We start from the raw sequence: 14,119 nt of genomic DNA on the forward strand, positions 1-14,119 counted from the left end.
AGAACACAGTTATGCTACTAAAACTTTCCAAGTGTAGACAAAAATAATCACATGCAACAACTAACAACAGCTTTGTGAAGCCCTCTAGAGTCTGACCATTGTCATATATTGTGTCAACTCAGGGCATTTCCAATTTAATTATCAGTTTCATACACACAAACACACCCTCTTGTGAGAGTACCTAGAGCATTGAAGTCTTGTGCTCACCTGCCGGCCATTTTCATTCCATGTTTGCTCTAGCCCACAGCTAGAGTACTTGTCTTGTACACATTCCAGGGGATATTTTATTCTTGTTCAAAAGCTAACTGGGTTTTGTCAGTGGGTTGTTTTATTTATTATATTTGGGAACACAGTAATTTCTGTTGGCCTCAAGCATTTGTGGAACACAAGGGAGTAAACCAAGCTTATAAAGAGCTAGCTTGAGACTCCTTAGGAACTTCAATTTCTGACAGCATCATACACTTTGCTTACTACAAATGAGATACTTTTCAGAACACTTTGGGCTGAAGCTATTGACAAACATCAGCATTGTAGCTTTTTTCCTTCTCCAAACTAGTTATTAAAATAAATAAAACAGAGTCTCCAGGTAGTACAGGAGTGTGCTCAGCAGTGTACAAAACAATGGAGCTGAATGGCAGAAAGAAAGGAGAGTGCAACGGTGTATGGACAGCAGAGTTGAAGGTGAGAGGCTAATTCTTTGTCCCAGGAATTCCTTTGGCTGTGTTATTGCATTCATGCTAAAGCATCTGTAACTACTCTTCTGCTGCTCTGATAATTTAAGTCTGCCCACTGCAGCTGGGAGCTGAGAGGGGAGCCTGAGCTGGTTGTATGGGCAGAGCATAGCAGCATGTCAGACACCACGCACACAGCACTAACCACAGCACTGCCTCAGTGCTAGAAACGGGGACCTCCTTTCCCAAGGGAACCTACAGCTTTACTTCTCACCTGCCCAAAGAGCATGGAAAACTTGGCTCTGTCCACACAACAAACCACACTCTTTGGCTTCCCAGAGAAGGAGGGTGCTGGGTGCGCCGCGGGTGCCTGGGGTGTTTGAAGAGAATCAGATGCAGCCCCCAAAAACTATCTCACTGCAGTGGGAAGCAAGGGGAGAGCAGTAAAATCCTCCCTGCCTGAGGAGAAAAGATGCCTTTTGGTGGATGACACAAATTTGGGAGCAATTAATAATTAAATACAAGAGCAATGTGGTGGGGAAATGGGCAAATTAGATACCCTATCTTTGAATTGTAGCTGGCTCCAGTCAGCAAACTCCAGCGACTGCTACAGCAAAAAGTGAATTCACCTTACTTGATACTTGACCTGAAGTGTGTGCTGCAGGGGCACAGGAGGGCTGGCACCTGCAAAGCAATGGGGCAACTGGACTGATCCCCCCCGTCAGCTCCCCTCTCACTCACTTTTTCATGGCATTTGTAGCACCACTCTGTGATCTCCTTGGGGCCACTGATCCCATGGATCCTGAAGTCCATGGAATTAGGCTGGTTTAACCGGTGGAGCAGCACATTTTCTCCTGAGAGTGCTCATGTCAGCAGAAGTCTGTATGGGGGAGAAATACAGGCAGGGACTGGTGCTCTCTTAGCAAGCAGAGACCCTATATGGGGCTGCTTGTTGTAGGGAACTTTTACTCCTTAAACCTAGCCTAGGAGTAATTTCCCACGTTTCCCAAAACACACTCCAGTGGGCTCAACCATGTCCAGGACATCCCAGAACACTTCATGCTTGGCTTGTATGTTTGGAGTTCACTCCAGTATGGTGACAGTGCAAATCTGCCCATGGGAGCTTGCACCCAGGAGAATCCTGACATTTTCTTCTCACCCCTCTCACCCATAGCCTGCAGCACCAGCGATAACCAAGGCAGTTTTCCATTATGAACACATAACATGCAATTTAAATAGAGAACAAGAAAAAACCTGAAAAAAAAAATCAAAACCCAACAAACCCACTCTACTCTTTTACTGTCTCTCCTCTCCCCACCCTAAACATTCCAGCCTTCCCTGCCACTAGAGAGGGGAGTTGTTTATTGATATTATGCAAGTACTGAAATATTTTTCTTTTTCTTCTCTGCTGTCCTTTTTTCCCCCTCTCTCTCCCTCTTTTCTCCAAGGGTTGCAAAGGTAGTTCAAACCCCTCCAGTCATCTCGGCTTATCAGCCACAGGAGATACATTCCTCTGGGCTGCTCCCTTTATAAGTCACTGCTGGCGGGGCGCCCGCCCGGCTCTCCGCAGCCTCCGCGCCGGCCGCGCTGCCGCTCCGCGCTGCCCCCGCCATGCCCTAGCCCGGGCCCGCTCCCCCGCCCGCCGCGGGACGCAGCAGCTCGGGAGGGTCGGCAGCGATGGCACCCCCGCCCCCGCGCCCCGCCCGCCCCTGAGGGCGGCTGCCGCCGCCGGGATGTTCAGCTGGCATCGGAGCTTCACCCTGGGAGCGCCCTGGAGGAGAGGTGAGTCGGCCGCTCCCCCGGGGCCAGCCGGCGGCTACCAACACCTCCCCAGACCCGCACCCCCGCCACCCCCTTCCTTCCCCTCAGTGGCCGCGCGGACGATACTCGGGACAAGCCCATCCCGGCCCGCCCCGCTCCCGGGCCCCGCCGGACGGGCACGGCGCCGCTGCCGGCCCGGCCCCATGCTGCGCTCGCTGCTCTCCGGCTGCCTCTGTCCCCTCGCAGGTAAGGCTGCGCTCTGTCCCCTCTCGCTTCAGCCTCCGGCCCCTCCGCCCCTGCCCCGGGGCCGGCGGGACAAAGATCGCGCTTAAGGAACCGGCTTCATTTCCTCTTTAAATGGGCTTATTGCCTTGGTAAGCGTGGCAAAGCTGGGGAGAGGGGAGCAGGGGAGGCGGGAGCGCTGTGGCTCCGAGCGGTCCGTGCTGCTGCCGGCACCGCGCGGCTCCGGCACACCGCGAGGCGGGTCGGGGCTGCCCTCCGCCCGTCACGGGCGGGCCACGGACATCGGCTCGCTTTCTAGGCTAGTGTATTCCCATCCGACAGGGATTGTCGCGGGTTCGAAGTGTTCTACTTGCTTCCTCCTGTGCAGGTGAGGTGACCCTGGCAGGAAAGGCAGCTATAGTCCTGCAGCTGATCACCTATAACTTTTTAAGCCTGATGTGCAAACAAATTATGTGGTCTCTGTATGCCTTTTCCAGGCATAGCGGGGCCGCTATGTTTTATGCCTTAGCCAGAGTTGCAGGTGTTGAGATTACAAGCCCCATTCTCAGAATTCTCTTAGCATCCCTGTTTACACCTCATCTTGGTTTGGGGCAGCTGTAAACGAGATCGGTAGGTTCAGTCTCATTGGCATGGCTGCACTGGGCTGGTTTGCTTGGCATGGAGGTGGCTACAGAGAGTTTGTCAGAGCATAAATGTAGTGTGCAGTGCAACAGCAGGACGGCAAAAATTTTGCAAACCCATGTGTTGGGGGTGGTGATACCTCCTGGGGTCCTGTCTTTCCATCCTTATGCCAAACTCCTGCTTCCTTGGAGTGCTGCAGCGATTGTTCCCATGGAGTCATCAGAGCTGACACATTCTTGGGCATCCATTCAGGTACTCTCTGCTTGGATTGTGCTTCTCAGCTGCCCTGGTCTGGGGCAGCTACTTAGAGCTCCGAGTGAGCTGAAGCCTCTGTGAGGTGCCCCAGCAGGTAACTGTTAAGTGCTGCTGCCAGCAAGGCTGCTGCAGCATGTTGCTCTGCCTGGGTTCAGTCTGGGAACTGCTACCCAATGACACAAAGGGCTTTAGAGCAATGCTGCTGTGCGAGCACGCCAGCATCCCCTCAAGATGTGGAGGGTGTCTGAGGAGTGTTTTACAGTATGGTGGAAACTGTTCCTTTTTGCCCTGGATGTAATTTGATCATGAACTTGTTTCCTACAAGATACACAGTGCAAACGTGATGGCAGGGTTAGGAGGTGAAAGAGAGCTTTTCTACGTGGAAGTGTCCCTCATCACCCAGCCACAGCAGTATTGTTAACGGGGCAGGTGAAAGCTTTGGTGGGAGAACAGAGTTATCCTACAGAGCACTGAGGGATTAAAAAGAGGTTCAGCTAGAATTTATCCAAATAAGAAACAGCAACATTGCTCTAATCACTTCATCTAGGAAAAAGACACCAAATCTTATGTGTGTCCTGATTTGGATGCCATCTCTATTCAGAAATAGCATTCTTGCTTCTTTCTCTCACTGCAACTATAAAATATTTCAGACATGCCAGAGTATGGTTACACCTGTCCAGTGCTACCTTGTTTGAGCAGAAGCAGCTCTCTGGGGTTTTACCAAGGGACAGCAATGACTGCTCATGAAGAATGGGTAAACAGCCTTTATTAGACCTTTCTAATACCATTCTTGAGTTCCTTTGGCTTCAGTTGAAGCACTGGTGTCTAAATGGCCTTGGTCTTTGGGGCTATTGAACAGTTGTTTATCCAAGCTTATTATAGGCAATAAAACCTGAATTACTACATACCTGTCATCCCTGGGGGGCACGTTCCATCCTTGCAAAGGGCCTCCTGGCTCCTAGTTAATTTCTGGCTGAATAATCCTCTGTGATATGAGGCAGCCTGCAGATCAGATGTACAAGGAAAAGATCTAAATTAGACAGTTTTTGCCAATGTGTGATATATTTATTTCTATTGTTTTAATTTTCTGCTCAGATATATCACTGAGTTGTCTGGTTGTCTGCTAAATAATCTTTTCCTGTTATACAGGGCTGCTCATGAAAGCACTGTTTCATTTATTTAAGGTTTTGACCCTTTCTCTTCGAGGAACACATAGGAATTTCCAAGGAGAAGGATTTGCAGGTCTTTAGTGGCAGCTGTCATCTCCCTGACAAAAATTTCACAAAGAAGCCCCATAGGTGATTGTAGGGGCTGAACCTCTTCCCTCCCCCAGCCTTCAGGACTACATTGCAGAGTAGGGAGGACTTGGGCTCTAATTGCAGCAAAATTATCCCTGGCCAGGTTTTCCCACCGGGTCATAGATACAAAGAAATAAGTTGCAGTGTGAATGCAGAAACGAGTGGGAACAGCGCTTTAGCTGGTGCAATGCACAGGGTCAGGTGTTGGTCTAAAAACTGGTGACTGCCAGCCTGCACAAGTAACTGATAAACCAGGTGGTCTGAGGGGACCTGCTGTGCCCCGGGACTTTCTGCCAGAGGTCACTAATCTATCAGTGTTGTCGCTTGGTTTCAAAAACTTCACAGGTCACTTGGAATGAATAAGAGCAAGCTGTAAAAGTGTCAAGTGACCTCTCTACTTGGAAATCCATTTCCTCTTTAGTTCACCCAACTATATCAATCAGTAAACAATCAATCAATCTCCCTCTCATTCCTTGTCAAATGCTTGAAAAGAGCTATAATTAGTTCATCTTTTCTACAACATAGATACTAATGCAATGAATGTCTCCTCAGAGAGTCTTAGAGTCCTTGAACCCTGTTATCTTTCTCTCGGCATCTGCTTTATATGGATTTATCTTTACCAGCTGCAGCTGTGGGTACCTATAACATTTCTGGTCACATTGTATTACCAAACTATGATCCTAAGGAATTTCACACACTTAACTAACATTGAGATTAGACACCACCTTGGAGACAAAGGATCTAAGTACTTTGTGCTTTTTGTTCAAGGACTATCTGAAATCTCAGCTTTGTCATAACTATTCTTTTACATTCAACATTTTGAGCAAATCAAATTGTATGTTCATGAAATCCACATGCATTTCACTTCTCCAGCTGGATAAATCGAAGTTTAGAGAATCAAAGCTATCGTGCAAGTACTGTTACAATATGGCAGCATGTTCCCCTGCAAATGTGAATTTTTCAGTCACAAGCCCAGTAAAAAAAACTAACACAACAAGCAAACCAAACAAAATAAAACAATAAACCCAACCTTTCTTCTGACAGTGATTTTTAAGCCTTCACAAGTTTCTGCTGTTGTAGGTAGAAGTTGTAACTAGTGCACTGAAGGCAACAGACCCTGCGATAAGCTTTCTGTATACATTTTTCAGCTCATGATTATCCTAATTATTTAGGAGAAGCCTTGCTCAGATTGGGCAGCCCAAGATCGGTCAGCACACTCAGCACACTGCTTGAAAAGCACTGGGGAAGGCAGATAGTTCGCAGACTTGGTGACAGCCAGCACCTCTGCCATTGCCAGGATTGGGATCAACAGTCCAGTAAAGCACCAGGTAGTCGGGAGATCCCCACCCCGTGGAAATCCATGGCAAAGCTGTGTGGAGATAGACTTTTCTCACAGAGGGCAGTGGTAGTGTTTACTAATTTTTTGGGGTGTGGGCTTTGTTTGTTTGTTGGGTTGGTTTGGGGTTTTTGGAAGCGTAAGAATAATTCAGTTCTTGTGAGCAGTGAGGTCCTGTCTGTACAGCGCCCGCCTGAGCCGTGCTAGGGACGGCTCTTTCCCGGCCCTAGGGACGGCTCTTTCCCTGCCCTAGGGACGGCTCTTTCCCTGCCCTAGGGACGGCTCTTTCCCGGCCCTAGGGACGGCTCTTTCCCGGCCCTAGGGACGGCTCTTTCCCGGCCCTAGGGACGGCTCTTTCCCGGCCCTAGGGACGGCTCTTTCCCGGCCCTAGGGACGGCTCTTTCCCGGCCCTAGGGACGGCTCTTTCCCGGCCCTAGGGACGGCTCTTTCCCAGCCGGGGAGATGACACGGCTCCCGCAGGCCCTATGTGGGGGCTGCTGAGGAGGTGCCAGCACGGCCCCAGCGCCCGACCCCACCCTTCGGCACGCATGGGGTAAAAGTCATCAGCAAAAAATGCCTATTGTTTCAGAAAGGAAGTGACCTCTTCTCTCTTAAATGCTGGGAAATTGAGACCTCATCACTGGTGAGAAAAAAGCCCACCTCTTCGAAATGAAAGGGAAATAGCACCTGAGCCGTCTTGCCAGCGGTGCTAGGGAATGTGGCACAGTGACAAAATTAAGGGAGTCTTCTTGTACAGGAAGGAAGGAAAATGAGGGAATGCAAGGACTGAATGGCAGAGGCAATCTTTCATTTCTAGGTCATGAGTCTGACTCCAGTGCACTAGTCACTGCTATCTAATGATTCTTCAAAAGGCGACAATCATCTCTTAGCCTGTTACTTGGAGGCCACAGCCTCATTACAGAACCAGTCCGGCATGGCAGGGTTTCATCCTTGGTGCAGCTGGAGCCAGAGGAGCCAGAGGCAGGCTGTGTCCTCTATAGGATGCTGAAAAGCCTTTTCTGGCACTTTGCACGTGCCCTTTACTCCTGTACTCAGGGCTAAGCAGAATGGTAGGAGTGCTGTGGTTTGCCTTTGGTCTTCCTTTGCAGGGCAGCTGTGCAAAGTCCCTGCTACTCCAACAGCCCAAGTCATTGGTGATACCCTTTATTTTTGGTGGCACAGTAAAGTTGGAAAGTACTGGCCTCATGAACTGCAGTGTGTAGGATGTTGCATATCTTGTGGCATGTGTGGCACACAGTGGCAGGGAGAGGAATAGATTCTCCGAGTATCTCTGGGCTGTTCATCCTGTACAAGGCTCCCAGCACCACCCACTGTGGATGGGTTCGCTGTGCACATGGACCTTGCAGCAGTTCCAGTGACAAGCAGAAGGCTGCCATGGCTCTACCTTTGCTATCCTTTGTAAGACAGTGGTGGATACAGGCAAAGCTTTGGCTCCAGCTGTGCCACGTTTAACAGAGATTCTCCCCATGCCAGGTAGCCTAAAAATCAGGATGAACATTTTGAGACAAAAGGTGGGCAGCGACTGGAAAGGAAGAGAGCAGCAAAGGGCAGTGCTGGTATGGTATGGCTCTCTTCTGCCAGTAGCAGCACTCATTCCACTGCCAGCCTGGCCTCTTCCTGTCCACCAGTGCTTCCATTAGTCGCATACCTCAGAAAACCATGTGCTATGATACTTAAGTCAGTGCATCAGAGGCCATGGACCCTCTCAGAGATGTAGCAGAGCTTAACAGGTCTTGCACTGAAGGAATTGCCACTGAAACACAACTTTGAATCACAGGCATAGATGCAAAAAAGAAAAAAATCAGACATGGATTTCAGTACTTTGGAGCACGGGGATTTGGATATAGACTTTGGCTTGGTTTACTAGAAAGGTGGGAACTTTTGCAAGAATTGGGCTTAAGCAGGATTGGAAATGCAAAGGAGTTTTTCCTGGGAAATTGTTTGAGTTAATCTCATGCATCCAACTTACTTGGGATAAAGAAATTTCTTGAAAGTAATTTTATATTTAGGTATCTGCCCTCCTTCTCCTGGTCAGTGATCTCCATACTAATATACCAGGCTGAGTCCTGGCAGCTGCTAGTTATTGTGCAACTGGAAAAATAACTTGGACTTAAAAGTCCCAAAAAAGTGAAGCCTTGAGACAGGAGCTGATAGGGAGGGTATTTACCCTTGAAAAATTCAAGTTTCTCTATTAGGCTTTGCTAAATGCAACATAGACATATCCTAGAAAGCAATTCAAACATGATGCAAATTCTAGAGACTTAGGCGTACACATCTGCTCTTTGCACTCCCTACCAGTTACCCTCAGGTATCAGCTAGTTCACTGTCACCATCTCCTTGTGAGTTGGGAAGCACTCTGGAGAATTTATTTACCAGCACAGGAAACCCAGCTTCCCAAGGCTACACATGATCACTTATCACCAGTTACAGGCATATATTTCAATCCAGGGAGCTCTGTATACCTCTAGGGTGATTACAGAGCCATATAACTCTTTGAAAGGGCTACTAGGCAAGTAGCACAAGCTACCCTGAGACAATGTTTGGTCTGGGCACACATGTTGAATATGCTTCAGGAACCTGTACTGATTCTGAAGCATGCACACAAAACTCCACTCCCTCCCTGGCTGCCACACCAGCATACCAGCCAGCTTCCTAAAAACTACAGCATTTACTATCTTACCCCACCCCAGAGGGGTGTGGAAAACCGGTCCAGGAGAAAAGAAACTAACAACAACAACAAAAATCTTGGCTGAATTCCCAGGAACAGCAGTGTCAAACCTGGCTGGCCTCCAGCACAAGTAGATACATCTTACCATTGTTAATGCCACCGTTCAGCTCTCTGAAGTTCTTCACACCTCCTTTCAGAAGCCCCTGTGCAGGATTGTTTGCAGCCGTACCCCTGCAGCACACTCCCTCCAGTGCCAGGCAGGAGTTATCTCCCTTCCTTGCTTTACTCGGGGCCCCTGGTATTGCTGAACAAAGCACTTGGGGACCAAGCCCTCAGCCAAAATCAGCTGACACAGATCTGTTAAGGGCCCTGGAAATGAGTTAATTTATAGCAGCTGAGGGTCTGGGTTGCCTTTTTTTTTTTTTTTTCTTTTCCCCTCAGTTGCACCATTCTGGTGTTTGTTAGCAATATGCTTGAAAGAGCTGAACGTTTTTGTATGCCTCTTTCAAGATCTGTAGCAGGAACAATCTGCTTCTTGGAAGCCCCACAGTTTAGATTCTGTAATACAGTTAACAGAGAGGAAGGAGACTGTTCTGTCAGTGAGGTGCAGCAGGAACAACTTGAGTTTCAAGTCACTGCCTTAATCATTGGAGATCTTTCTGCTGTAGCACACGTGACCTCACTGACCATAGGAAAGTATTATTAAATGAATGAGGATGAGCTGCCTAAGTGTGTTGCAAAATCCTGTTGTCCTTTGCCAGTATTCTGGTCTTGTGGTAGGGGGATGATAAAATTTTGCCTCATCATGGGGCGTTGGAAGTATAAATCAGAAATGCTCAAACACTGTGGTTTGCAGGACCTGACAGTGCTGAGAGCAATGGTTTGCAGCCTAGAACAGATAAACAATTTTTGTAAAACGTGTTGCTAGTGACCACAGTAAGGAGAGAGCAAAGAATTGTTGTTGGCATTAAGGCGGCCATCCCACAGAGGGTCAAATCAAAGATTTCATCTTATTTTCTATTCTTTCTACTCCAGCCAAACCTTGTTCACATTGCAGCTTTTGTAGTCCTAAAAGATATGCAGTAAAAGCATCTGACATCTCCTTCTGTAAGTAGCAAGACCTCATTTTAATATGCTGCTTCCTGATTTTAGACAAAGCAATATTTGTGTAGGCCAGGGTAAAACCAGTTAAGCAAGAAAAAACAGAGGCAGATTGAAAGAAGTGAGAGCATCTCCAGTCAAAGGAAAGCATGACATGATTAATAAGTGAGAACAATCAGTCTGTGGGAAAGAACTACCATTGCATATAGTAGTTCCTGGTAAGAGTGACAGCTGTATGGTTTGTTCTTAAAAGTAATTGCAGGAATGTAGTTGCTCTCCTCCTGACTCAGTGGTTTTGTTGGCCAGCTGGGGTAGTGATGCCATCAGGAGAGCCTGTAAGCTTTGTATTTTTCATGCAGATAAAACGTTTTGTCTCTGGCTGCCAAGAGGTGTTTGCAGCTGAGCAGTTAGATCCTCTTGACTCCAAAGTGACTCACTACTCCTTCCAAGACCTGGCACCCAGCTCCTTCTTAGAGCTGGTGTTTTGCTGTAGGTGAAGCTGCAAACCAGTTACCCTATTCCTTGTCCTCAGGCCAGGGTCCCTCATACATATCCCAAAAGTGGAAGAGTAAAAACAGAGCCTAGCACAGGCAGCTCCTGATGAGTTTTCCTGGGTAATGTCTTTTTCTTGCCCCGCATCACAGCAACATCCTGGTATCGTATTGCTGTGGTCTGGCACTGATTGTCTCAAACATGGCTCTTTGCACTGGGAAGATGCCTGTGAATCCTGCTAAGGGAGGAAGTGCAATTCTGTATGTGATAAATCTTATATAAGGGGTATTAGCACTACGTACCACAAGAAGTCCATCAGATTATTTATCACTGACTGCCCTTTATAAAAATCCAGCGTAAGATATTAAATCAGTGGGTGTCTATGAACAGCAAAGTGCATGTTTCAGTGGTAGGCCAGGAAATTCTCAAGATCAAATGAAGGGAATTCAAATAAAGTACGAAATGATCCACGTAAGAGTTAACTTGGCCTTAATGAGTAAAAGTCTCCCTTACCCAAGTACATTGCAGAAAGCAAGCTGGAGAAGGTAAAGCTGGGAGATGGGTTATTGCTGAAACAGGGAGCTTTCTGGGTTACTGCAAAGGAGAACTGCACAGCGGAGCTCTCCCTGATCCACTGATTTGATGGGGTGGATCCCAGGCCTTCCTGCCCACCTAAGGACATTTACATTACTGGGGGTGAGTTTGTGAAGAAGCTGCTGATCTGATTCAGGCAAAGAGACAGAGGAGAGGGGAATGAAGTAGAAAGTAAGACATCCAGAAACATGTATGTGTTGTAGCCTGCTGAGGCACTCTGTGTTGGGCACTAAGGGAAAAGGTACCAGGGAAACTGAAGTTTTGTTCTGTATCAATTCTTGGTTCCAAAACCACAAACATACATATTTGGAGCTGAGATTTGCAGTTTGCTTAAAGGTAGGTGCAGAACTTTCACGCTGGCTCTCATGCCATTGTGATCCAAATGCTACGAAATCTTATATTCAGAAAAACAGTAAGAAAAACCTGGGAGTAGATCTTTGACCCCTGAAGATCAGCCTTTCATCCAGAGACTGTTCTATCACATTACTATGTTAAATAATTGTGACTTGAAAACAAGTCTTCTTTGTCTGTGTGCAAAAGTTCTTGAGCAAGGCTGCCCTCATCTCTTTTGTCTTTACAAATAAGGTAGGAGCTCACTTAAAACATTACTTCATAGCTAAAACCATACAGGGAGTGAAAAAGATCTACAGTGCTTTTTACACTTGCTTTTCTTATCACAACTTGATTTTTGTCAGGTGTATGTGAGCAGAGAATACTGCAGAGAATACCAAAGAGTTTTTGTTGCAACCCAAAATTCACTTAAGCCTGTGGGAAGAGTGATTTCATTTTACTCTTTTTTTTTGCTGGTTCAGAATACATTTAATTGGAAAAAATCTTTGAGCCTTAAATTAATGTCTATCAGGCTGAAAGAACACGTACATCTCTCCATCTATATGCAGATAATTACTAAAAAGTTACCTGCCTACGTATGTTGTTTTCTACCTATCTATCAAATCAGAATTGTGCTTTTATGAGCGCCCTTAAAGGACTCTGAGGCTATGAAACACAAGGCTTTTGTTGCAGCAAAGCCCACAAGAAAGGTTCACATAGCTCAAGAAAAACAAGTTAGTGCTGTCCCCCTCTACCACCTTGGTATAGGCAGTTTTTCATTCCACATCCCTCAGGGGATGCATTAGACACTGAGTTTTGTAGCCTCCTGTGACCTTCTACTTGTTTTCTTTTCAGCAGGTAAGAAGAGCCCACCTGCTGAGGACAAAGTCGTGTTAACACACATGAAGATACTGAGCAATGAAGGAATTCAAAACCCAGGGTTAATCCCAGAGGCTCCAGCTGACACAGCCTGCACAGAGGAGTCCCATCTTCCCGGTGCCAGTGTCCCACCAGACTGCCAGCGTCCAGATGCAGCAGCCACGCCAGCAGATCCAGACTCTGTGGATGGCCTGGCAAGCACTGACTACGTAGCCACCCTGCCTGACCTCAGCGCCTTCGAGTCCAAGTGCCGGCTTCACAGATTCTCCAAATTTGAATCTGAGGACTCAGGGGTTGAGTTGCCAAGCGGTGCTAATTCTCCATCAACACCAACAGGCTCAGAGAAGAGCTTTGTGCTACACAGCAGAGACTCATTTTGTGACTCGGGTGTGCTTAGCACCACTTCTTCTCCAGAAATTGACCATCAGTTAATGAGAACATGTAATGAACATGCCAGAAAAGTTAGCCTCCAAGATCCAGAGAGCAAAAAGCAAGCTGATTACTATGGTCAGGACGTAGATGCTGTGCAGGATCCTACAGCTTCCCTTGAAGACTTCAGTGGCCCTCAGGAAGGAAGTCCTGATGAACATTTTCACCAGGATGACAAGCAGTCTCCAGAAAAGGAACCTACTGCAGAGATGGATCTTTCCAGGGAAAGCACTCTTTCCACCCCAGGTCCCATAGAAGAGCCAAAGACAATTGCTGACAATTTTCCAGAGAATTTTGGCAGCGTGCAAGACCTTCAGATCCATGAACATCAGCTGAAGAAGTACCCCACAAGTGACAGCCTGGATGAATACATGGATGAATGCTGTAGGCTGAGTGAGGTGAGAAACACCTGAACTGAATCTTAAATTTATGCATGTCCAAACACCCCAGTCAGTGTTCAAGTCCTCTTTCTCATAATTTTGACACATCTGAGTGAGTTTAGAATATCTCCCCTGAAACCTGTAAGCAGTAAAAAATGGTAGTTGATTTTTAAGATTTCTTTTCATACTAGTAAAATTCTGAATTAATTTGTAAATATCAGGTCGTAAATACAGGGTAAGGATGAAAAATGACTCATTGAGATCTGGTGTTTCTAAAAGCTCTAGATGAGAGGATGGACTTGATTCTGGTCTCAAAATTAAGATTATGGAGTTAAGTCATCCTCTGATACATGGGGTGGGGGTCAGAACAAAGATTTATTTTCAAGACCAGGTTATTCGTATGTCTGGGAATAGCTGGTTTGCTTTTGGGGCACTGAAATTTGTAAAGAACTTGTCTAAGGGTTAATTAATTTCTGTCCAGGCCTGATGTGCCCTGTTGAGTCAACCGTCTCAAATAATGCACGAGCAGGGAGCTAATTCACAGATTCAGAATTTTGTCGGGCTGGAGTTGGAGATGCCATTTTAACTTGCCAGCATAGCTGTGGTGGACCAAACTGCAAAGACTTAATTTCAGCAGGTTGTCCCACTCCTTACTCCCTCTCTTTCCCCTTGCTGGGTACCCTGTGCCACTAACAAGAGAATAAAAAGCCCCTCTGTGCACCTTCGCCCATAGCAGGTGCTGGTAAGCGCTCCCCCCAGTTCCTTGCCTGAAGCCTCGTGCTGCTGAAATGAGGACAGATGAGGACAGATGTCTTGCTTGCATGCTGCAGTGGGTTCCAGGAACCAGCAAAGCAAAGATCTCAGTGGGGAGCTGATTGTTGTCAGAGAGACAGACCAAAGAGCCCCATGAGCAAAAGGAAGAAAAAACGGAGAAAGGCGGACTAGGCGAAGAGGGTCACAAACACACAAAAGCATCAAATGGTGCTTAGCAGGGATTTTTTGGGGGGCGTTCATTGTGGTAATAGTCATGAATTGGAATT

At 47.1% G+C, this 14,119-nt stretch overlaps 1 protein-coding gene across 1 annotated transcript in view; it reads left to right on the forward strand.

Annotated features, from left to right (window-relative positions):
• Positions 1-2,459: 2,459 nt before the first annotated feature.
• The window catches only part of LOC101233446 (uncharacterized), a 31,166-nt gene continuing 19,506 nt past the window's right edge, over positions 2,460-14,119 (forward strand). The window contains exons 1-2 of the mRNA XM_032749118.3: positions 2,460-2,678; positions 12,247-13,097. Coding sequence (XP_032605009.3) covers positions 2,636-2,678; positions 12,247-13,097 — 894 coding nt within the window. The 5' untranslated portion in view covers positions 2,460-2,635. The remainder of the gene's footprint in view (positions 2,679-12,246; positions 13,098-14,119) is intronic.

This window comes from Taeniopygia guttata, chromosome 6 (assembly GCF_048771995.1).
Source record: "Taeniopygia guttata chromosome 6, bTaeGut7.mat, whole genome shotgun sequence".
Classification (NCBI taxonomy): domain Eukaryota; kingdom Metazoa; phylum Chordata; class Aves; order Passeriformes; family Estrildidae; genus Taeniopygia; species Taeniopygia guttata.